Source organism: Geospiza fortis, unplaced genomic scaffold, assembly GCF_000277835.1.
Source record: "Geospiza fortis unplaced genomic scaffold, GeoFor_1.0 scaffold16, whole genome shotgun sequence".
Taxonomy (NCBI): domain Eukaryota; kingdom Metazoa; phylum Chordata; class Aves; order Passeriformes; family Thraupidae; genus Geospiza; species Geospiza fortis.
Genome location: NW_005054302.1, coordinates 11,945,300 through 11,970,410, shown reverse-complemented (window position 1 = coordinate 11,970,410; position 25,111 = coordinate 11,945,300). Strand labels below are relative to the sequence as shown.

Genomic DNA, 25,111 nt, shown 5'->3' with positions numbered 1-25,111 from the left:
GGAATTCTTATTGACAATAGTTAATTTTCTATTGCACACTAAGTTCTGTCTGTGTCATTCTAACTGCTTTCAATTTGGCAGTGGAATAAAGTTTCTAGGAAACGTTTTATATGGTCCCACCCTTGTGACACTTAAAAAAGCAGGATGTAAGTTTACAGACTGTGAAGCAGCAGAAAATGACTGAGAATTTATAGCCATTTTAAAATATCTGTATTTCTCAAGAAGACTGCTTTAAACAAGGTTATACTTTGCCATCAAAGAGGACTAATAGCTTTACTTGGAGGTATATTTCCTTGCTAATCATAAGTTCCAGGAAAAAACAGTTTAAAATCCTTTTTAAGGGGAATAAAATTCCTGTAGCAAAAATAAGAGCAGTCTGGCGTCTTTCAAAAGTTGGCACCATGTGCTTCTCTTGTCCTTGTTGGCATCCTAAACTCAGTCTGAACTAAGATACCTGCCAGTGCTGGGTGCTGGTGGGATGGCTGTACAGGGATGCTTCTGGAAATCTCATGGGCTTGTGTGGCCACTGCTGGGGACATAGGACAACCTAAACCAGGAGAGGTTGTGTGTGCCAGGCCCAGCAGACTCAGAGAGACACTGGCGGTCTTCGACCCAGGTAAATGCATCTGTGGATGTTCTCTGCAGCTTGTCAACCAGCTGCACAGGTGCCATCTTCACCTCACATGCCAGCTTGGAGGAAATGTTATAACATAGTTGGACAGCAAATCTCGCCATCAAGCATGGGGACATCTTTTGCACTGCTGTGCAGATGGTTCTGTCATTACAGTTTGGTTTTCTAGAAGCAGTGTGTGAGAAATGATGTAAGAATTAAAAAGAATTATGTATGCTGGTGGCTGCTGTGCTCAAAAGTGTTTCCAGTTTATTTAAAGTTGCTAAGAATGCCATAAACTTTATATTTTGTTCCGTTTTCTCAGAGTACACTTTCAGGTACAAGGTTAATGAAGGTGTAGGGATTCCCAAAATCCCAGTTCATCCCATTGGATATCATGATGCAGAAGTATTACTGCGGTGAGTATACATCAGTCCTCCTCTCCAGAAGTCAGGGTTGACAAATGTGCAGACAAATTTTTCATATTAAGATGGCAAAGTCTATGTTGTTACTTGCATTTGCTACTCTTTTGTAGTAATGAAAGTAATTCAGAAGTAATAATGTAGTAATTTAGTAGTAATGTAGTTATTCCAGAAAATGTGGAAAATTTAAAGCATTCTGTTTTTGCAATAATGCTTTTAAGAATTTTGTAAAACCACCTAGGTTTTGCTGCAATAATTATTAAGAGAATTTAAGGTTTCAGCCTAATGGTCAACTGCATTAGTCTTGGTTTTCACTTCACAGTGCAATGGGAGGACCTGCAGCTCCAGACAGCAGCTGGAAGGGAAGTCTCAATGTGTCTTATAATATAGGGCCAGGATTCACAGGCAACTCTTTTGCAAGGTCTGTTTTAATACTTTTCTGTTCATACAATTTTGCAAAAGAAAAAAAATCCTTCTGAGGAAAAGACTCTGAATCAATACATCTAGAGATACTCTGGAGATATTTACTTCCTTCTGCTAGGGATACATTTGGAGATAATTATTAGAATTTGAAAATAAATTCCATTAGAAAAAGATAATAAATTAGCAGATCAAGCCACATGACACTGACATTTGACAATAAATTGCAATAAAGGTAAAGCTCATTTTTCTCTGACTTTTCCACATAAATATAGTTTCTGTTTACAGAAGGTATTATTCAGTGAGGACTGTTAGTGGACCCCAATGAACAGTGTGTAAAAATGGTGTATCATTATCACTACTCTATCTCATGGATAACAAGAGTATGTCTGAATATATATATAATTTAATAAAGACTTCATTTATCATTATTCTTTTCTGCTCTGCTTTAACACTAGCTAGCTGAAAATTAATAAAGTAGGAATAACCAAATAAGAAAGCATATTTGACATAATTATAGTGCTGTTTGGAGTATCTTGAAGAGCAACAGTGAGAAAACAATATGATTCAACCACAGAACTTGTATTTTTGAGTAGACTTTTTAACATCTTCTTACTTGATAGAGTAACATTTTTGTTGTAAATATGGATTATTTCTACACATACTTCTTTCTCAGAGCAGTTCCATATCAAAATGAACCTTTTGATTCTAGGCAGAAAGTCACTTGCACATGGGAAGTGTGCACATATATGCACGTTCAAGGCACTGGTGTCTGTTACTTTCTGGGCAAAGATCCAGTGGCTGTCCTGAAGTAGGTTTTGATTTTGACAGCTATGCAGATTTGCTGCTGAAAAGATAACTTCAAATGTGGATCTCCTGAGGTTTTGCCAGACACACAACCCCCACATTGTTTGGTGCTTTGTTTCTTCCACAGCTAAAGGGGGCTGAACATGTGTTAGTTTTATCTCTCCGAATACCTGGATTCCTTTGGGTGTTATAAAATTTCACAAGTGGATTTTACTGGTGGGGGACAGGGAAGAAAAAACTGTGCTTCTAGTAGAAGGTTTTCTGCCTCTAATGGAGGATTCTCTGCCCATGCCAGGGAGGTTGGAACTAGATGACCTTTAAGGTCCCTGCCAACCCAAACCATTCTGTGATTCTGTGGCTGACAAATCTTAATCACTTAGATCTGCTGTCCTAAACATGGATTTCAGTTTATTCCTGGATGAATATTCCTAATCATCTTTTCTTCAAGTTCTGTATTATTGCATGGGCCTGTGCTAGGAAACCAAAGTGTATTCTTTATAAACATCTGCATATCCACAATTATAATTTTGGTCAAAATGTAGATTTTTTTTTTTTAATTACTGTACATGTTTTCCAGTTTATTCGTCTAGTACACAATTATCTGATTGGTTGCCATTAAAATTGTTCCATAAATTCTGTAAATCTTTGCAAATGTATAGACTAGCCCAGTTCATAGGCTTTTTTTCTAAGGCATCAGCAGCAGGCTTAACTGAAATAAAAAATGAGTCTCTGAGACAGCATGACAATGCTGAGCCCACATTGGATCAGTGCTGAAAACTCAAAGCAGGACAGAAGCACAAACTCTCTGGTTTATGTTTTATTAGCATTGGCTTTTTATTGTCTTATTAATAAGAAATTGTTACTCCACACTCCCTTTCATTTCAGAAAAGTCAGAATGCACGTTCATACAAGCAATAAAATCACACGAATTTACAATGTCATTGGCATCCTCAGAGGAGCTCTGGAACCAGGTGAGCATCAGGTGCTTGATGATTTTAATTCCTTCTTTCTTTTGTATTTGTTTTGCACTTGTTTTGTATTTCTATTGCACTTATGTTGTAAGAAACTTAAAGTGTTTTAGATAACCATACAATAGAGTCTTGAGAAATTCTTAGTAGTTTTTCTGTCCTTCCCATGACACTATTTGTCATTGGCATTCCCAAGAATAGCATTCCCTATAAAATACAGTGATAGACATTGGAGAATTTTTTTTATAATGCCTGTCACTTTACAGTAGGCTTCCCCTTACATCATTCATACATTTTGCCTTTGCAAAAATTAACATAATTCAAATTACAGAAACCTAGTGATGATTTGGAACATTAACATTATACTATTGATACTATTGATACTATAATATATATTGATACATTATACTATTGTAGCAGGTCATACAGAGCAAAGTCTTTTAGATGGAAAAATATTTATTAAATATTTATTGTCTTTAGTTGCAGACCTCTAGTAGAATAAGTGAATGATTGCAGATTCTCTTAAGAAATAAACTTGTAGCACTGGTATTGGACTTCATATTTGATTTCATACAAGTAAAGATGCAGTCAAAGGAAAACACAGGTAATCCTAGTGTATTTTTAATTATTAATTGATACTGTATGTTTGTTTCCAGACAGATATATTATTTTAGGTGGTCATAGAGACTCTTGGGTGTTTGGTGGTATTGATCCAACCACCGGTGCTGCAGTTCTGCAAGAAATTGTACGGAGTTTCAGTAAAATGAAGATGGAAGGTAACTTACTTACTACAGATGTAAAATGATAGATATGGAAAACAGCAGCTTTGAGGATCAGTGCTTCCATAAGTTGTTCTATTGATTTAACTTTTCACCTCTAGAGAAAGTTTTATTTCTCATTATGAGGGTTGTAGATTTATTGAAGAGATGCATATGTGGCATTGCATGGTAGTTGGCTGAATTTATTCCCTCGTGAGTGTAATGGTACCCTCTTAGCTGTGCAGATTGAAAATATTGCATAAAGAGGAAATGCCTCTGCAGTAATATGTTCCTCTAAGGATTTTAGAGAGGATTTTTTTACTGTTATATCAGTTAAGTGCTGTTTTTAAAGCAGTTGCAATTAACTGTGGTCAATAGACTTCTAAAGTATAAGTTGAATTTTCAAGTATAATGATGTAATTGCAGGTTGGAGACCTAGGCGAACTATTGTTTTTGCTAGCTGGGATGCAGAAGAATTTGGATTATTGGGTTCCACAGAGTGGGCTGAGGTAAATAAAAAAACTGTGTAAAGCAAAGCAGAACTTGAAAGTGTTGCAGGTGACTGCAGTACCCAGCATCTATTCCTAAACTGCAATCAAAAACTCTGTGGTAAAATTGGAGTACAACAGACTTCTTCAGGTGTTGTGAGACACTCATGTATTTATATAAATTACCTACCTACCTAGCTTCTTACAACATAAGTGCACTGACTCTTCTAAGATTTAAAAATCTGCTTTGATTCAAAGCTAATATCCCACAGTGGTCTCTATGTGGAAATCTATTTTGTCACTTAACAGAATGATAGCATTTAGACCAATCTTTTAGACCCAGATTGGTCTAACTTTCTATTTGAGAAATTCCTTAGTTTCTATAAGTTCAAGTCCAGGTCCTGAATCTCTGATCTGTAAGCCTTTGTATAAAAATCAATCCTACTGAGCAAATGAAAGAATAGATAATTTATGAGTGAATAGAATCAAAATTCCTGTGAATTCCAGCATTGTAGAGTCTCTGGGGCAGGACAGTCAATTAATTCTGTAGGAGGATCCCTGACTATATACCTGCCTGAAAGAAGAATGTTGGCAAATTCCGAAGTGAGGTTCTGGGTATTTCTATTGTCCTTTTCCTATTGGGCATGCTACTTTCATCTTCCTTTTCCTGCCTGAGGGAGGAATGTTGGGAAATTCAGAAGTGAGGTTCTGAATACTTATATCTTCCTTTTCCTATTGGGCATATTCAGTTCTTAGTGGATTTGTTTAACCCCAATAAGAAATATAGGTCTTACAAGAGTTTTCATTGCTCTGTCTGCAAAATCCAAATTAGAAATAGAGCAGGAAGAAAATTGCCTGATAAAACACATTTGTGCTGAACTATGTCAATTTATTAGTACTGAATAGTTTAGCAAAAATGTGTTGTCTTATTCTTCTATTAGAATTTTATTTACAAGTTAATATTTAGCTGTGTGGATAGAGCTTTCAGAATCTATAAAATAAAAAAATTAATTTTTTATTTTAGTTTATTGGCATGCATTTCAGCAAATCACAAAATTACATAGCAAAATGGTACATGTCAGAGGAGATAACAAACCCAGAAAAATGCTTCCAAACACCAAGGGGATTCCATCACTCTTCTGTTAACAAAGCTGAGATTTCTATTCCTTCAGATTTGCACTATTTTTTTCACCCATAAACTGTTTGGCTTCCAGCTTTAACAATGTCTTCATCTTACTGCTGGTTTATGAAACATGAAGAAAAAGTAATTTAAATTATTTTAAATCATTTACTGAGAAATTATAAATAGTTGGCATTAAATTTTCATCTCACCTGAACTCCTGAACTCCACTGGTGGCAAAAATATGCTGTATGTAAAACTTTATTTGTGATTTCTTTGTCTGTGTATCTCTGCATACATATAGGTGCTGTCAAAAAAAACCCCACACAATTGTTTTCATTATGAGGAATATGAAGCAGTGATACTTAAGAAATCAATTTCTCTTGAACAAGTCATTAGTAAATTAGGGAGTTTTCTTATGTTCTATTTATTAAATAATGCTACTGCTGTTCTGTAATGGGTTTTGTGTAATCATTTGGTATCTAGTAATCTATCATTCATTGTTTCATGAAATGGCAGCTGTATAAGGTTAGAAAACTGTAAGCACAGTTCATATTTGAACATGTCTTTTAATATTATTTTTTCCTTGCTTCATTTTGGTGGTGTGCATTACTACTCTTTTAGACCTAAATTAGATTCAGTGTCTCTAGAGACATTCCTCACAGCTTACATTCCTCTTCTCTGCAGCTGCCAGATCTGTCATGTATTAAATCTTGAGGAAAATTAACCCATGATATTCACCATCTTCTGTGTAACAGAAAGAATTCAGCTATGGCAACATTCTTTTGCTACACAAACGATCTCCATAGCTCATAAACAAAGAATTTCATTTATGCTGCAAATATGATTTTGCATATATGCAAGTCCCCATCTAGGCAAATACAGTCTTGCTCCCTCCCATCATATTCTTTTCAGGATCTACTCTCCTGTTTGTTTGGTTTTTTTTTACATGATGTAGTTATTAATTGCCAATTAAATTTTTAGTTCACATGACTTACGAGTTATTAGTTGGGTTATAAATTGAATGAATCAAGTAACAATTGCTAACATAATTAAAATATCTGTCACAAAGCCAAAATCTCGTAAAATACTACTTACTAATTAGAATATCAATTTCAAACATAATTACCAGTTTGAAAAAAAAAATAAACAACATGTCTGCATATATTTAGCATGAAAGCAATGCTTAGTGAACTCAAAATAGTCAGTCAACTGCATTTAAGAAGAAAATTTCAGTGCTTTGACTTTCCCTTTTAAAAAGGAAGATTGTAGATATGTCAGGAGTTTATCAGTGTTAAAATTGAGTTCAGTGCAGGGAGCACAGATGGAAAACTAGGGATTAAAAGCATGGAGGAATTCTGGCTGACCTCACAGACACATGTTGCATGTTCAGAAGGTCCAGAAGTGCAGAGCTAAAATGCATGTAATAACCTAATTTTACTGTGCTGCAGTTTTATTCAGTAATTTTCCTGCTCCATTTTTCTCTTGTGTGATGCAGAAGGCAGCGCCTATACTTTGTGGATGTTTTCCACAACAAATTAAGTCCCAGAAAGGAGTAATGAATTTCATATGCCCAGAATATTTACCCATCCTCAAACAATATAATTAGTAAGGTACACAGTAGTAATTATCCTGACTGAGATCTTAATGGTAATGCTCTAAAAAAACAGTGCACTTGACATGCTCTTGACTGAATGCCACTAATTGGAAGTAAGAGTTATACATTTACAACCCTAGGAAAATGCCAAAGTCCTTCAGGAACGGGCAGTCGCTTACATCAATGCAGATTCTTCTATAGAAGGTGGGTCTTTTATTTTAAACTTTACATGACTTTACAGCTATAATTTTTATTAGTTCTCTGTGAATTATTTACTGCATGAGATAGTATTGTGGTGTACAGAGTAAGTGTAGCAAATATGGAATTAAGAGGAGAGAGAGAACAATTTAAGTTTTCGCGTTGCTTTCTTTTGCAAGTAGTGCCATCCATGAGCTGCAGTCCACATGTCTGAGTCCAGACATGTCTTCTCCTCTGGAGGAGTTTATTATTCTGTGCTAATGAACTGAGCATTCTGTATGTTGAACTGTCTCTTAGCTGCATTAACTTTAATTTACAATTGTAGTTTTAATATATGACAGTCTGCTCCTTGTTCTGGTCACAGCTCCAGCTCCTTTCCCTGTAGAATTATAATATTTTGAGACAATAAATTATGATGGTAAGACCTCAGGCTTACACTTTGTGGGGGTGGGAGATGCTTTGGTGCTTTGAGCCAGTCTACTCACCTTTGTTGATTGCCAGGAGCAGGGGGTTATATATTTATTAAAGCAGGACTTTTTAAAAAAATAGACACTGAAAAGTGTTTCACAAAAAAACCTTATCCGCCATTATCCAATTTACTGTGTCCTTCAGATTATGAGAAAAAAAAATGCCATTTAGGATTGCTTCTTAGAAACTGGCCTTTTTTTTTTTTTTTTGATAGGGCCCAACACTATGATCTGTATTACAAAATCCTTCTGAAATTGTGCTGCACTTTATTACAGAAAGACCTTTTTTTCTGTTTTCTGTGCTGAAATAATAGTCAGAAGAGTCCTGTGAAGCTGCTCTGCATCATAACCTCTGTTACTGAGGGCATTACTTTTCCCATGTCAAATCCAACTTATTTCGGCTTCCTGTGTGTGAATAAAATTGATATCTACAGGCATATTTAGGAACTCTTTTTATTCCTGTCAGCTAAAAATTTTGTCTATCACAAGAGGATTGGAAAGAAAGAAAAGCCAAACCCAGTTTCTAAATGCTCAGTTGGAGCTGGGAAATAAGGAGGGTTAGAGCTGTTCCTTCATTTATGCTGCCTACATGCTGTGTAAAAAGTAGAGCAGAATTTCACACCTAGAAAATCTCACAAATGAAATAATAGTTTACAACTGCTTCATATTCTCACCATGGATTGTAATGCATATTTTTCAGTTGGTTTGCAGCCAACGTGCTGCTGCCATAACAATTTTCTTCCAAATCTTGATTATTGAAACATGTCTCTTGCTTTATGCATTAAAGGAAATATGAAAGCAAAACAACTGGAAAAGAAGTGTGTAATAAGGAAAAGGACACCATATTCAGTGCACTGGCTTAAGTATTTGGACATCTCTCACCTGAGCAGTAAAATCCCCTGTGGACTCATAGCATTCATCTACTCCGAAAATTATTTTGTTTATCATCATATGTTCTCCACAATACTTCTTATACCACTTTTTGGACAGTGAATTATTTCTATTTATTGTCCAATAGCAATGAAAAGAAGCAAAGCAAGTCATTGTTTTAAGCACTTTTGTGGCTTGAATTTCCAGTTTTCACATACGGACTCTCCTTGGAAACATCATTAACATTATCTGGTATTTTTTCCATCATCACTGTCTGCCTTCTGTTCAACAAAATCTTTGGGAAGCGTATGAGTGACAAGGGCTTGTAGCTAATGAGGGATAATTAGGCATACTTTAGAACTATGGGAACGCTTAATTACATTACTGAGGATGTACTATAACCAATACTTTATTGCCTTGTAGTGGCAGTAGCTTACAAAGTGAGACAATGCAGTCTATTGCTGTATATATCTGAGGCAAGATCGAAGTATTTGCCTTAGTCAAAAAGTTTATCTAAGAAAAGACTGCAGGGTTTAATCCATTAAGAAGATAATGCCACTAGTACATGAAGGGAAAATTTCCATGTTTTTGTTTTATTTTCAGGTAACTACACATTAAGAGTTGACTGTACCCCTCTTCTCTACAAACTGGTGTATAATCTGACAAAAGAGGTACAGAATCCATCTACTTTTCTGCCTTTCTAAGAATAAGCAAGACTCCAAGTTTATTTGATAAAATTGGACTATTGAATAATACCAGACTTTTTTGTTGCTTTGCTAGAAGATTCCACCAAAATCAATAGCAAAACATCCCATCAGCAGTACACAGTCCATGCTTACAGTTCCTCAGTATTCTTAAAAGGATGGAAATGTGTCACTGACCTAAGGGGAATCTTATTTGCAATATACAGTAAAAATAATTATAATAAAAGCAAAATGCTTGAGCAAGATCAATTCTCTAAAGTTATAAACATTGAAGGGAAATATTTTTGACATTGGCTGGCTACCATTTTCTCTCTGTCTGTTCCCCTGAATCTCCTCCATATCTCACTCAGCCCCTGAAATATGTGATAAAAATCCTTCTTAATCCTTCAATATTTAACAGGTCTGATGTGTGGATTTGCTTTGTTTCAAGTGGTCTAACTGTGACTCCTTTACTTTCACCTCTCGGGATACGTTATCATAATGCTGAAAGGTTGTGATCCATTAAAGCATGGAACTTTATTTTCCATATGAGTTAACCAGACTAGGCTCCTGTCCTGAGCCATTGCCACTACCCTCAGATGAGGATTCATCTCAGCTAACAAAAGACAGAACAACAGCAACACAGGCTCCCTGTAAAGGCATTGGGTAGAAATTGGTGCCTTTAGGATGAAATTTGTTTGACCAAACGTGCTTGCCTACCTTTGTATGTACTGAATTCAACTACCCCCCCCCCCCACTAATCATAAGGGAACTCAGATCACTTGGTCCAGTGTAAAAATCTGCCCTGTAATGGCACTTGGTAGGATGACTCCAGCTACCAATCTCCCATCCTGCTAGATGCATTCATCCCAGGTTATTTTCAAACACAGCACACTCCTACCACCTGAAATGCCATGGTTTAGATCTGGGAAAGTTTATCTGTGCTATTCCCATGATTTTCTTTTCTTTTCTACATTTTATTTCCCTGTCAATTCTATCTTAATCTTTCATCCTTGCAGAGGGAAGAAGCTGTGCTGTTCGAGTATTACCTCTGACACTTGGCACACTGAAGAGCATTCTCTTTTGTCTAAAGAAATTTTTGTGTCCTTAGTGCTGCAGGGCCCTTGATAAAATAATTTACTTTCTGTCTGCAGGAAGCCACTAACTCAGGAAGACATTTCACTGTAAAAGATAAACAAAGTTACAAAAAAGTGCTCAATGTTAAAATTAGTATCTAGCTCTGATCTTAAGTCAACTATTCAGCTATTGCTGGTTTGAGTAGAAAACTTCATTAAAGTACCATGCAAAGTACTTGAGACTGACTTGTAAAAATACATGTCATGTTCACAGTTATTTTAGCTTTTAACAGTAGAAGCATGATGTAAACAATAGAAAACCTGGCAGCCTGATTATGCCTGTCCAAAGGAAAGTTATTTCTGTTCATATTAACGTGTCCAACATCCAGTTATCCAACATCCAAATATTTCTTTGCTCTTCTTGTTTTTTAGTGGGTCAGTTCTCACCAGAAGGAAGTCTAGTGTACACATGAAGTGCTTTCTTTCAGGGAATTCTGCATTTAATTGTGGTCCAGCTACAGATGGGACATTGAGCTGTTGACTGTCTTCTTGGCCCTGCTTTACTGCCAGGGTTTAGACATTTGGTCACCACCAAATTGTGTCTGCAATAGTTCAGCTCCAATCCTCCTGTGATTATCACTGCTTCTTTTGTGTTTATACTTAGAGAGCTCTTCATCTTCTCTTGAGTTAGCAGGAAGCTTATGCTCATCCTAGATTGGATCTAAGTCAGGGCAAATATATTTTACTATGCTCTCAGTGTTGTATGAAAAAGCTGACCAATGTTTTTACATGACCAGAGCTGTTAGAATAACATCTTTGCCAGAGCATAGAGTGCTTTTCCTCCCACATGTCAGAGTTCAGCTTGCTCTTATCAATGTGCAGTTTTCACTGTAGCCCTAGGACTTGACCAGAGTACCCAGAAAATGACAGCAGCCAAGCAGTTATTTCACAAAGTTGTTATTTTCATGCTAGCTGCTGACAGAATCTCAGAGGTCAGAACGCTTTGCAATTTCAATTTGGAGTCTGAATGTTTTTCAAGGTCGAATTTAAGTCTCAACAACAGAGAGGGACCATGTAAGTGTCCATTTATACTTTGTATTTTGGAAAAAAAAAATCCAATCCTCTGCACGTAATAGCCAATCTTATACTTAAAGGACCATGTCTATTAAAGGTTGTTTAAGTGTAGGTGGAGACCAGGGTTGGAGACTTATTTCTACTCTGCCATAGATTTTCTAAGAGCTTTCGTCTACTTATTTTATACTCTTTCATATTTCTGCTGGCAGCATGATGACAAAACTAATACCTTTTCCATCCTGGTTACAGAGCTTTTGGGGTTTTTTTTTTGAGGTGAGAGTGAGACCTACATTTGTACATACAGTGTCTTGCACAATGATTCTCCAGGCTTGGTTGAGTTCCCTTGGAACTGCTATAATTATTTTGTACCTTTCCTGCGGAACAAGCAGTCGAATTTTAGGTTTAGCCTTGTTGAGAGAATATTGCTGCTGTGCAGGGCAAACCTCAGGACAAACAGGCTTGTGATTGTCATCTCCCCATGCCTGCTGAAAGGAAAGCAAGTTCCAGTATACTGAGGAGTTCCACAGTATTATATATGCTGTTGTGTGTGTACATGCACATTCCCCCTGTAGTAGATGAGCTCCAGGTAGCATCCTTTTAACCTGTTCTTTCCTACTGTCTGTGGTTGGTTCCAAGTGCCTGTGAGATGCTTTCCTTGTTTGGGAATGCATAAATGCGAGTAAAAAATGTCAATATTCACTTCCCTGCATGCAGCATCACTGCTGGTTAAGAATGAAGCAGGGAGCTGCAGAGATCTCCTTTGATAATGAATTGAGTTAGAGGTATTTCCAATGAGATTATCATATTTCCCTCTCCAGATTTTAAGCCCTGATGAGGGTTATGAAAATAAATCTCTTTATGAGAGCTGGCTGGAGAAAGATCCCTCATCTGAAAATAATAACTATCCCAGGTAAGTTGTTAATATATTTTGGGGTTTATTACCCCAATATTTTAATCATATCATGGCACGGCTACTCACTCACTTTTGAGATGTGCTATTTATGGTAGCAATAAAAAAACCTTTTAGTGCAAGGTGACCCTCTAGCAATAATATTTTTAATAGTAAAATAAAATAGTATTATTTTTATTTAATGGTGGTGACATTATTCCTGTGGTGAAATGAAACCTCACTCTTTCTAAAGACCTTTATATTAGTAGAAAAGCAATTTGAACAGCATTCAAAAAAAGCTGGGTGGGGAAAGGTTCAAAACATAGTTTAGTCACCTACTAGATACGATAAAATCAAAATTGTTAGGATAAGCAAACATTTGAAAGAAGCTGCCTAGAGCAGTAATTATAAAGCAGTAATTAAAAATATTGAGATAATTATTTCTTGTTTATTCAATGAATGTGAATGTATTACATTAGAAATCTATATATGAGTGTAGTAGCACTTCATATTTCAAGGTATTGCAACTCCAAAACCCTCTTTCCACCTGTGACTCGGAAAGGCTCAATCTTATTCCCAGTGTGGCATTACTGACATAAGGTAGATAGAACTGCCCCCTTTTGTGATTTGACAAAAATCTTCTGCATGTTTCTTGCTCTGCTAAGATGAGTTTCTGGATTCATTAGACCCACTGAGATTTCTTCCTTTTGAAAAAGCAGCCACATTTGATCTTTCTATCTTTCTTAGTTGATGCACATCATTCCTTATGTACACTAACTTCAGCTGGAAACAGAAGAAACTTTTTTTTTTAGCTGATAAACACTAATTATTCATCCGGCCAGACATATAAACCTGAAGCTTAACTTCAAATGTAAATATTTGAAAATACTTCGGATACTGCGTCTGCCTTCTGCCGCCTCCTTGCCCCTGCCACGCCGCAGCTCCCCATCAGATGGCAGCGGTGGCCCGCGGGTGCCGAATGCCGCCCGTGCCTTCCGCAGCGGGAATTATTTATCGGTCTTGGATTCTGCTGCGGAATGTGCCAACTACACAAACACATCTGTCTTTACACATACTGCTGCCCAATTCGTATTAGTTTGGAAATAGATGATTGATGTTTTAAGACGGCAGAGACATGGCTGATACAATTTTATGGCTCCTGTGCATAAATTGTTTGTATTTTTAATGTCAGCTCTGCCATAATTAGGATTGCTACAGTTAAAAGATCTTCCTAGCAATATTGGATACTGAATCAGAGTGTTGGAATAAAATCAGTTAAGTAATTAAGCTTGCCATTCATCTAGCCTTTGATTTTGCTGCTGTCCCTGATGTGCCCTTCAGAAGAACTGACCTCAATTTCTCTGAAAAATCTGCATTTTGCATAAATTACTACCATACTGTTCAGTAAGTGCCCTTACTAATATGTTGTCTTTTCTGCATGCAGAATAAATAAACTGGGGTCAGGCAGTGATTTTGAAGCTTACTTCCAGCGGCTGGGAATTGCATCAGGCAGAGCTCGTTACACCAAGAACAGGGTAAGTCTGACAGACTGTGTGAAGAAGTTTGATAGTGCTGTGCAGTCATCCTGTTAAAAGCATTTATTCATAATTAATAAAAAAGCTTCAAAGCATCTTTGACTGGTTTGTATACAGTGGTGTTTCTTAATTTAGCAAGAAGCCTAAATGTTTGGAGAATAAAACATGTTACAGTGATGTGTATATTCTATAGGATGTCAAGTTCACAGAGAGGTATTTATAGAGTCTGATTGAAGGTGGACAGTTTGTTCCACCATGCTATTAATAGTCCCCTTAATATACAAATCTTCCATAGCTGTGTTCAGAAACAGCTACACAAGGTAAAAAGGGGCTATGACTGACGACTTTTGCTATCCAAACTCCAAACTGTTTTCACTGTTGGAGACGGCAACCTCTGTGCAATGGAACTGAAGGCAGGCCTGTGTGGGTAGAGAGAAGGAAGCCTGCTCACTTAATCCTGTGCAACAGTCCATGGATTCAGACTGGTTTAATTTTTTAATACAAACACACACAAATGAAGGACATTAAATTGTGTTTTGTAGCAGATAGTTTTTTTGATTTGGAAACCAAACAAAGCATCAGAGTCATAAAGGGATCAATATATCTTTTAACTCCAGTCAGAATACAGGGCATTGACAAATTTGCTTGCTCTTTTCCAGAAAGCAGACAAATTCAGCAATTATCCTGTTTATCACACTGTGTACGAGACATTTGAGCTAGTGGAAAAATTTTATGACCCCACCTTCAACAAACAGCTAACAATTGCCCAGTTACGAGGAAAACTGGTTTATGAACTGGCAGATTCCCAGGTCATTCCATTCGACTCTAGAGACTATGGAGAAGCCTTAAAAGGATACAGCAACAGAATTTATAAATTAGCCAAGAAGCATGAGGAACAGCTGAAACTTTACAAAGTATCATTTGGTGAGTAACAGCCGCTGGACTGTGCATTATGTGCATTAATTAGAATCGTGCAGGGACATGTTACATCTGTAATAGCTCTGCAAATTAATTCCTTTCTTTCCTGTTTGAAATTTGCCCTCATGGTAAAGAGCCTCATTTTTTTTTTTTTTTCTAAACACAACACAGGTTTAGCTCATTATTGTCCTGATAAGAGGGTGTGGTGGGTTCAGTGCTGGGTTATAAGGGTTATAAGAATTTTCATGAATATTATTAATTACAGGCCTTATTACAGTGCTGACAAGCAGTCAAGGACCTCAAATGTAGGACGAAGAGGTATCTCAGCCTGGTCCTCATTTCTTTGCTTAGAAAAAGAAGACAAGTCAAGCGCTTATGGCAACTGTTTGAAATTGAGGGACATGGATGTCCATTCCTCTTCATCCAAAACTTCAGCTGACCCCTGGGAGCTCCACCATCTCCCTCAGTGCCTGGCTGCCATTTTTAAGCCACAGGAGCACCTTTCCAGCTCTCCTGCATGAATACATCTATTTGCTGAGCACCTGAGCACATTGTTCTGGAGCCCATAAAACAAGTCTAAAGCAGCCCAGTGCTCAGGATCCCAGGCTGGGATAGCTTCCACAGTCATTTTCAGTCTCCTCTTTTTTTCTTCTATTTTCCTTCTTGCCTTGATCACTTCTTGTGTTTCTGCACCAAGGAGATTTTTCAGTCAGTCCTAATTCACTTGCTATCTGATGAACCCATGATTTAGAGGTACAAATCACCTTTTGGAGATGCAGTCCTCGTTTGGGGCATGGGAAACATTGTAAGAAACTCAAATTGAACCCACATTTGGGGGAAATTAAAAATTATGCTTGAAATGTCATTTAATGGTTTAGGTGAAAAATTGTTGACTATTTTGAAAAGACACCCTTTTTTGTAAAAAGGCCTCTTGAGACAGAGGAAGCATCTTGTTTGATGGATCATCTGGTCTGAGATTCTGTAAAACAACAAGAGTTACTTCATTGTGTTCTAATGTTCACTGCAGCATGTCTTGTAAGATCAAATTGGGTTTTTTTGCAGTAGTAGAACTTCTATCAAAATATCTGCAAAATCATTTATTTTCATTGTTTGAATTTTATCTATTTTCAGATTAAAAATTGCACAAACTACCTCCTGACCAATGCATCTATTCTCATTCCTAGAATTTAGAAGCAATCTTCTACTTTTAGCTTTTTTTTCACCCAAATAACACTGAGACCTCCTTAATAACTTTATAAATTTGTTATTTTGACTGTTTTTTACAAGGCATGTTTTTCAGTCTCATCATTATTTTCATGGCTCTTCTCTGACGCCTGATGAATTTTAAATTATTTCTTGAATGAAGCTAAATTTTCTAATTTTTAATTTATTGTATTGCACCAGAGTACATTAAATAACATAGGTAGGTTTTACAATACTGTGAAAATTAAAGTTTATTTCACTCAGCATTTTCATAGAATTGCTTATTGTCAACACTGAATGTCAGAAAATTGTTGATTAAGCCTAACTAAATCATATAATTGTCCTTTAAAATAAAAGATTAAGGTTCTTATTTGCATTTGGATTCACATTTTAGCTGTTCATCTGCAACAATGAAAGCTGGAATGTTTTTTTCATAAAATTTGTGCATGTAGTCATATGCTATCAGGAAATAATGTTTTCAAGTGGGGAAAAAAGAAATGTGATGTTTTCTAAAATAACCAACATTGACAACACTGAAGAGCTAGTGAACATGAACACAAAGTTTCTTGCATTATTTTTCAGATAGTCTTTTTTTTTTTTTTCTCTTAAATCCCCTCCAACCGCTTCTGAAATATAATCTGTTGTTGTGATATGGCCATGATGTCAGCAGGGCAGGACTCTGCCCCTGGCAAACTTAGAGCTCTTGCCACAGGGTTGTGGACAAGTGTGAATTCTCACCCTCACAAGGTGACGTGTCCCTCTGAGCTGCAGTCTGTAAACAGCTTGCATACATAAAATCTGTGCCTCCAATTGCACCAACTAAACAACAGCAATAAGACAAAAATGAAGCAAGTGTAGGCTTGTGATGAATAAATAAGTTTGCTAGAAATAGGAGAGCAAATGAGTCTGAGGAACAGCTTTCAATGGCAGTGCTGGGAACAGAAAGCCTGTCACGTGAAATTGGATGATAAAGCTATAAACAGTGAAGGGATAATAGTTGCCAACAGAGGACTGGATTTAGGGGATGATCTAATCCTATGTCCCATCTTCCTGCACAATTGAAGAGAGGATACTATGGTTTAGCCAAAGTTTTCTGAAACTTGTGGGCAAAATTTACAAGTTTTAAACTGTCTTTCTTTCTAATTGAGTTGAGTGTTGATGGGGCCAGAATTTGGCATCACAACACCCACCTGTGATTTATTCTACAAAAATAACTTGCATAAATCTATACTTTTCCCAGGTCTGTATTAAATAGAGCCTTCCACATCACAGCTGCTAATGCCATTAAAAGGAAGGCCTGCTGCTTCTCTAAGTTATTCCACATGTCTTGGATGTACTGGGCAGGAAAAAGCAGCAGCCATTCCTGCCCACCTGCCTGCACACAGTCAGACATTCCCCTGGGGTCTGAGTGGCCGTGCTGGGGGACAGCACGGGGGAAGCTGGCACAAGGACGTCCTGTGCTGCAATTCCAGCATGCAGCAAGCACAGGACTTGGCTGCTGTTACCTGCTGTGTCTGTCCCTGTGTGCCACGACAGCTGTGCCTTCTGTGCCTCACCTCACACTGCTCAGAGCATGTATCACACTCTCCTGTTGTGCTGTGAATGGCACATCTTTCTCCTCAGCAACATCCTGCTGTTCTTCCACAGCCCTCTGGAACAGCTGGGGTTTCTGATGGAAGTCAGGCTTTTCACACCTGAACACAGCAGTGCATTTGTTTAACAGGAAACTGCAGAGCTCTCAGTTTGCAAGGACAGCCAGTTTTTTGCTTGCAAGGCAGAGGGAAGATGTATGGTTGTGAAAGTTTTCCAAGCACTCTGCTTTACTGCTGGTCTCATTGCAAAAGGTATTTGCTAGTAGTGCAGCTCTTTAAAGTCTGCACTAGGGAAACTAATCAATTATGTAAAGATGACAAAATTAATGCTATTATATCAGCAAGACAAATGTAGTTCTTCTCCCACTGGGCAACTGAAAGGTATATTTGGCTTAGTGAATACTTCGAAGTTGTTCATGTAGTCCTTCCATTCCTAGATCCTCTTTTTTCTGCTGTGGTGAACTTCTCAAAGGCTGCTGCTGAATTTCACAGGAGACTTGAACAAGTTGACAAGAAAGAGTAAGTCAGAAAAATTTATATATATGTATTTATATCTATATATATATATAGATATATATGTATATATATGTATATATTTATGTCCTGGTTTGCCTTAGATAGCCATAGTGGCAGTTCTTTATTTCTTCTGCTACACAAGGATTCTCTCTGATGAGTGTAGAACAGAGCTCTGAACCCTGAGACAGGCAGCATCTTTTAAGATGAATTAGCAGATATAGGAATGTTTCCTGTGATTGATAGTATGAGCTGTAGAGCTTATTACTAGTATCAGGTTGTCATTAAAATTACTGTAATACGTGGAAAGGCAGGTAGCAATGAAAGTTAGAGTTGGACTGAGATCTGTTTAGACTACACTTGAGTGTTGTAGGTGATGCCAGAATTTTTACTTTCAGCACACTTCAAAGACAGAGGATGATGATTCAGAATATCTGAGATATCCATATGATGCTTGACAGCCTAAGGCCCCTTGAAGGCCTCCTGTGCCCTCTGAGTGCAGTGACTGCAGGCAAACAACAGTTCTATTTAGGCAGCTGAATCCCATCCTTACTATGTTACTGTATATATTGGAGCAGGACTATGGACATTTGGCTTATGGGTGGACACTAAACTTTAGCTATCTTCATCTGTGTAAATCTTGGTCTTCTCCATTCTCTGAAGTGCCATCTTTCCAGTGCCATTTAATACTAAGCAAGTATCTGACACTCTCAGAAAGTTTCCCATTTTATTTTTGCGTAGTGTGAGATGTTGTTTTCTAACACACAAATATCAATTCATTAATATAACATGGATTCAGAATCTCTATTTGCAAAACCTCACCTTTTTCTGTAAACTGTAGACCACACTTGTCTTTTTTTCTTTTTCTGTCAGAAAAAAAAAAGAGAAGAAAAGTGTTTTAAATGAAATTGGGAGGTCATGTTTCCCTGCTGTGTGACATTTCTCTGTCTCTCTCTCCTGCAGTTCAGTTGCAGTGCGCATCATGAACGATCAGCTGATGTTGGTAGAAAGAGCTTTCACTGATCCTCTGGGCTTGCCAGGAAGGAAGTTTTACAGGTGAGGCTCAAAGTTTCTTGACCTGCTGTCTAAGGCACCCTATTTTTGCAGCTGACGAGTCAGTTGAATTGCTGTGTGGGTCTCACAGCAATTACAGTTCAACGCATTGCTTTAAGTACAATTCAGCAAGTAGTGGACTTTTTTTATAATCCTTAAGGAGAACTCCTTGGCTACATCAGTCTTGTGGAGCCAAATTCCTCTCTTTTGGATCTTTTTATCAGCTGTGGTTAAACCACAACAGCATTATACTCTGACTTCTACTTGTAGATGTGCAGTACTACTACGGTTACAACTTGCTCTTGTGATCATCTGCAAAGTGAGGATTGAATGAAGAATGAATGAACTGTATTGAAAAAAAAAGTGAAAAGAGGGTAGAGTAAATGAGAACAGATGTGTAATGAGGGTCAGTTGAAGAGGGAAGCCAAGAAAGGAGAGCTTGGAGAGTTTGGAGAGGGAGGGACCTTTCAGCACAGGATAAAGGCCTGTGAGCTGTGCTGCAGAGCCCCATCTGTCCCAGTTTTGGCTGCTTCTATAAGTGCTCCAAAAGGTTAAACCATTAACTACTATATCCTTTCTAGAAACACAGTGGTTTTATTAGGAATACCTGTCAAGATGCCAGCTTTCATTGTCAGGCGTGTAAGTACCTCACTTTGCTTTCAGTATCCCCCTTTTCCCAACAACTGGATATGTCTGACTCACTGATGGATGGCTTTCATGCCATGCCAGAAGTCTTTCAGGCAGGTAGAACTGGAATCACACTTCCATCCTCCTAGGATAAACTGTCATTCACACTTTGAGAACAATGAAGTAATTTCTTTCTAGAAATTTTCTGTTGGGTGTTGGATATCATTTGGAGCTCTATGTTTTGGTTTTTTTTATACTTAGTTCTTACTTGCTTGCATTTATTAATGTAATTTTAATGTTTCTTTTCATTTGGGAGGACTTTTTCACATAATGTAAATGTGCTTTGATACTTCATAGTTAAGAAAAATTCAATTGCAGATCTACAGTTATTCATTATTTAGGAAAAAAAAAAAACTATACCAAAAATAAGATTGATATTTTGTGCAGTTCTGATCCATTATGATCACTTCTCAATAATTCATGCTTTTCTCAAGAATTTGCTCACAGATTTTTTTTCTCCCTCCTTTTAAATTCCTTTCCCAGGTAAGTAATCTGCTGACCATCATGCAGCTACTTAGCTGTTTTTGAGGTTTCTACTCCATTTCTCACAACACACCTATAGCTAGTTTTATTCCCTGTTCTTGACTGGCAAATTACTTAGGTTTGTTGAGCTCCCATTTTCAAAAAGCGTAACATGGTTTTGTTCCTGATTAGACAAATGTGTCATCTCTTCCCAAGGAGAAGGTCACCTGACCTAAATCTGTGCCCTTTCCAACAGATTTTAAACTTGGGATTGTTCCTGTCCTTTTAAAGACCAATTTTCCTGTGTGTTTAGCGAGTTCTGATCTTCCTGGGATTCATAGCTGTTTATATAGTACACATACAATGAACACACACCCTATTAATAGTTTCTTTTATTCAGGATAATTGCCTTATTCTTCTTTTCCCACAGACATGTTATCTTTGCTCCAAGCAGCCACAACAAATATGCAGGAGAATCCTTCCCAGGAATCTATGATGCCATGTTTGATATTGAAAGCAAAACTGATCAACGTGAAGCCTGGGAAGAAGTGAAGAGGCAAATTTCCATTGCAGCTTTCACTGTGCAGGCAGCAGCAGACACACTGAAGGAAGTAGCATAGGATGAGGGCTTTGAAAACTCCCACAGCAGTGTGGCACACAGAGCTGTCAGGCTGCTGCAGTGTCCCAGTGTCCCTGACTGCCTGCCCTGCCTGAGTCTCCAGCCTCCCAAACCACATGGTAGGTGAGCAGAGCTGTGTGTCAGAGAACTCCTGAGCTAGGAATTGCTGCATCTCTGCTACCGACAGAACTGTAGCTTCATGAACAACCTTGGGTGGAAGCAAATTTGGGTGTGGGGAGAAGTGGGAAGGGCAGGAAGCAGGAACAATCAGTTTCTGATTAGAATTTTCTGAGAGGTCTACCAGTTTTGAGGATCCAATGTTTTGGATGTACAGTTATGAAAACAATTATTTGTCAAGCTACCAGCAAATTTATTTTGTCTACAGCAGTGATCAACAGCACACATTTTGATGGAAAAAATATAATACTCAGCCTGTGTTTCTTGTTCTGATAATTACTTTTATAATTAAAAGGGATCTCTGCATTTCAGAATCTATTCTGCAGGACTGGTGAATGCTCTTTACACTGATTTGCTTTCTTTTCCTTGAAAAAATAAATAAGTGACTCTCCTACTGGTTGCCAAAGCAGTACTGGCCATTCTTGATAATCAAGGAAAACAGCTGCTTATGTGCAGAAATCCCAAAAGCATGCTTTCAGTGGAGTGCACATCCATCCCTCTGAAAGTCTCTGTGCATCTCCCTCCTTTGGAAAAGTGCAAATCTCTCTCCCTGCTCTTTCTGGCACTTTCTCTAGTTCTGAACCCATGGCAGCTTTTGTTCCTATTTTTCTCCCAGGCAATCTCTTTCATATTTTTTTTCATCTGAAGGAGATGGAGGACACTTACTATTAGCATGGAGCTTGAGATAATTCTGTCTTCAAGTAAGACCTGAACAACATTTCCCAGCAGGAGCTGATTTTACATTCAAAGAGGAACTGAAATGCTTGAGAAGGCCAGTTGTTCAAAACTGTTTAGTTTGTATAAAAAGAAAAAAAATTAAAATTTCTTGCTTCATTTGCCCTTTAGGTATAATTCTCATCTACATGCTTTAAAACTAATAAAATTGCTAGAATTTTACTGAATCACATTCCAGCTTGTGGAAACTGACATTAGCCAATTTCATCTGTTATGTAAAATATACTACAGTTTTTCTCACTACCATAAATTTCACCATGTTGTAGGAATAAAATCTTCTTTGTTTTATGGGGAATAGAACAGATGTGGCCTTAAAAAGGAGAGAATTAGAAAAGCAGGACAGAGTTGTTGTTCTCATCTCAGGTGCCTTGAATTCAAACAAGGGAACCAGAAATAACTTGTGGGAAGTTGTTTTGGGGGATATATGCCACCAAGAAGAGAGGCTTTTACTGGCATTGCCTCCATGAAAGATGAAGGATTGTGTGCTTGTGGATGTTGTTCTCATAATTTAATGCTCAATTGCTTTTCACAGATCAAACCTTAGGCATGTGAGGAGGAAATTACACTTCCACAGTCCATGCTTTACCTCTTCTGTTCGGAAATGGAGTGGAAAACTGACCTTGCCAGCACACACATAAGAGACAGGAGTAGCCGATGCTGGGGCACAGAACAGGTGATTCTTTCCCTCTGCTCTGGCAAGGCTCCACCTGGAGTGCTGCTTCCAGCCCTGAGGCCCCAACATAACAGCCATGTGGGCCTGTTGGAGCAAGTCCAGAGGAGGCTATGAAGATGATCAAAGGGCTGGAGTATCTCTCTTGTGAGCACAAGACTGAGATGGCTACGGTTGTTCAGCCTAGGAAAGGGCAGGCTGTGGAAAGACATTATTTACATCCTTCGAGTAGCTGAAGAAGGCTGGAGATGGACTATTTACAGGGGTGGGTAGTGATAGGACAAGGGGAGATGGCTTCAAACTGGAAAAAGGTAGGTTTAGAGTAGAAGAAATTCTTTACTGTGAGAGTGATGAGGCACTGGGCTAGGTTGCCCAAAGAAGTTGATGCCCCATCCCTAGAGGTGCTCAAGGCCAGGCTGGATGGAGCTCTGAACAACCTGGTCAGTGGAAGGCACCCCTGGCCATGGCAGGGATGTTGGAACTAGAGGATCTTTAGGGTCCCTTCCAACCTAAACCATTCTATGATCCTATGAACAGCAAATACATTTTTGTTGTTCTCTTTACTTTTACCTAACTGGGGACACTCACAGTTTTCATCTCCTCATCTGTAGCTGAACTTACTGCTGAAGAATATCTTGTAATGATGTGACTGGAACTTAACTGCACTGTTTTGTTTTTTTTTTTTCCCTTTCTCTGAATCATGTGCCTTTCCTGCTCCACCATAACTTTACATTAACTGCAATGGGCAGTACTGAATGTGCCCCCAAGGAAGGGTTAAGATATCTAGATGGTGGAAAAAAGCCATTAGTGCCTCTTCCTTATGAGCAGCAGCCAACTTTGGATCTGCCAGTGGTTGCTGCTGTAGATCATTAGAGTATAAGGCAAACATGGAGTTTCCACATTGTAAGGAAATATTTGATGAAACTTTCGTACTCCTTCATTTACAGAAATGTATAAACCAGTGAACAAATGTTTCACCAGTAAACATAACTCTTTCAGTGGTAGCTAGCCTTTGAGGTTCTGTACTATTACCTTGCTGCTGCAGAAGAACATACAATTTCTCCTTGCTTCCCTGTGCAGTTTGAAGCTGTAAGAATAAATTACAGCTCACAGCCGGCTGAATGCACAGCTGGCATTGATTGCTTTGTTCCTCTTGTCAACTTAATTGATAACTGTATGAATGTGAGATTCATCATGACCAGCTACATCCTGAGAAGTACACAAAATATATTAAATCTATTTCCATTCCTGTCTATAAAGTTCTACTGAAGGAGAGTGATATCCAAACCCTTATAAATAAGGAAACCAAAGCACTTATAAATGGCTTACACTAACTAAATTCCACAAAATCCCTTATTCTTGGTATTTTAAGGATCAGTTACTCAGATCTCAAATTGCCTTTCCTTCCTCGATGAGTAGAATCTTAAGTTCTATATATAAGCAAACAAGATTCTGTTGCTGTCCCCCAGTGCAAAGTGTAGCTCTGCCTTGCCATAATTTTCAAATGTGGCAAGGGAATTTTTCATATTCCCTTTACAAATGGGTAACATTGTCCTCGCCCAATTCCAGTTGCCCAGTTCCTCCACTCAGCCTGGTTGAAACAATCAATGAATCCTACAAATGGGAGAAACTGACCTTTCATCCTAGTAGACTGGAGCTGCAAAACAATCTGGCAAAATTAAACTTGGATGGATCCAAGTATCACTTCGATATCTGGGTTGTCAATTGCCTCTTTAGAAAATCAGTTCCAAAGGGACAGTGCCTGGAAGTTTATTTCAGCTTGGAAACAAACTTTTTAGCAAGACCTGTTGCATTAATACATGAGGTAATAGTTATAAACTGGAGAAGGGTCAATTTAGATTAGATACAAGTAGGATTTTTACAATGCAGGTGAGGAAACACCAGAACAAGTTGCCCAGATTGATGGCAGACACCCCATCCCTGGAAACATTCAGGATCAGAGCTCTGAATAACCTGATCTAGCTGAAGATGGCAATGGGATTGGACTGGATAGCCTTTAAAGATCCCTTTCAACCCAAACCTTTGATCCTATGATTGAGATTCTCTTATGGTTGAAATACCTTTGCCTTGACTTTGGAAAGAAATCTGTAACCCTAGGTGCTGGAATCTCCAGGTGACACTCCGTCAGACTCATCTGGGGACCCCTCTCTGCAGCTGGTAGAAATTGGACATGCATGACCTGATTTTTCCTCTCTAAATTCCCCTAGTTTTATTCATAGGATTTCAGTGTACAGTTAACAGTGCTATTGAAAAAGCTGACTGATGGTGAACATCAGGAACTTCCCTATGGCAGAGCAGAGAAGATAACACTAATTAAATGAAATACAGAAATCTTGCTTCTGCTGTTCAGAGCAGAACCAAAGTGTTCTGTTCCTCAAAGAACAACACCTGCTCATATAAAGTGTCCTTAGAGAAACCAGCAGGAGCTGAATTTAGCAAGCAGTCTTTGTTAAGGTAAAAGATTGTTCCCATTACACCA

At 38.0% G+C, this 25,111-nt stretch overlaps 1 protein-coding gene across 2 annotated transcripts in view; it reads left to right on the top strand.

Annotated features, from left to right (window-relative positions):
- Positions 1-22,032, top strand: part of LOC102034713 (N-acetylated-alpha-linked acidic dipeptidase 2) — a 30,412-nt gene extending 8,380 nt beyond the window's left edge. The window contains exons 7-20 of one of the 2 annotated variants that reach the window (XM_031066026.1): positions 936-1,029; positions 1,355-1,453; positions 3,145-3,230; positions 3,884-4,003; positions 4,412-4,494; positions 7,331-7,394; positions 9,329-9,396; positions 12,377-12,468; positions 13,892-13,982; positions 14,642-14,906; positions 18,133-18,214; positions 19,172-19,264; positions 19,843-19,900; positions 20,841-22,032. In XM_031066026.1, the coding sequence (XP_030921886.1) occupies positions 936-1,029; positions 1,355-1,453; positions 3,145-3,230; positions 3,884-4,003; positions 4,412-4,494; positions 7,331-7,394; positions 9,329-9,396; positions 12,377-12,468; positions 13,892-13,982; positions 14,642-14,906; positions 18,133-18,214; positions 19,172-19,264; positions 19,843-19,900; positions 20,841-20,906 (1,361 nt within the window). In that variant the 3' untranslated portion in view covers positions 20,907-22,032. The remainder of the gene's footprint in view (positions 1-935; positions 1,030-1,354; positions 1,454-3,144; positions 3,231-3,883; positions 4,004-4,411; positions 4,495-7,330; positions 7,395-9,328; positions 9,397-12,376; positions 12,469-13,891; positions 13,983-14,641; positions 14,907-18,132; positions 18,215-19,171; positions 19,265-19,842; positions 19,901-20,840) is intronic. The other variant, XM_005417821.3, reaches the window with a different exon arrangement.
- The last annotated feature ends 3,079 nt before the right edge of the window (positions 22,033-25,111 follow it).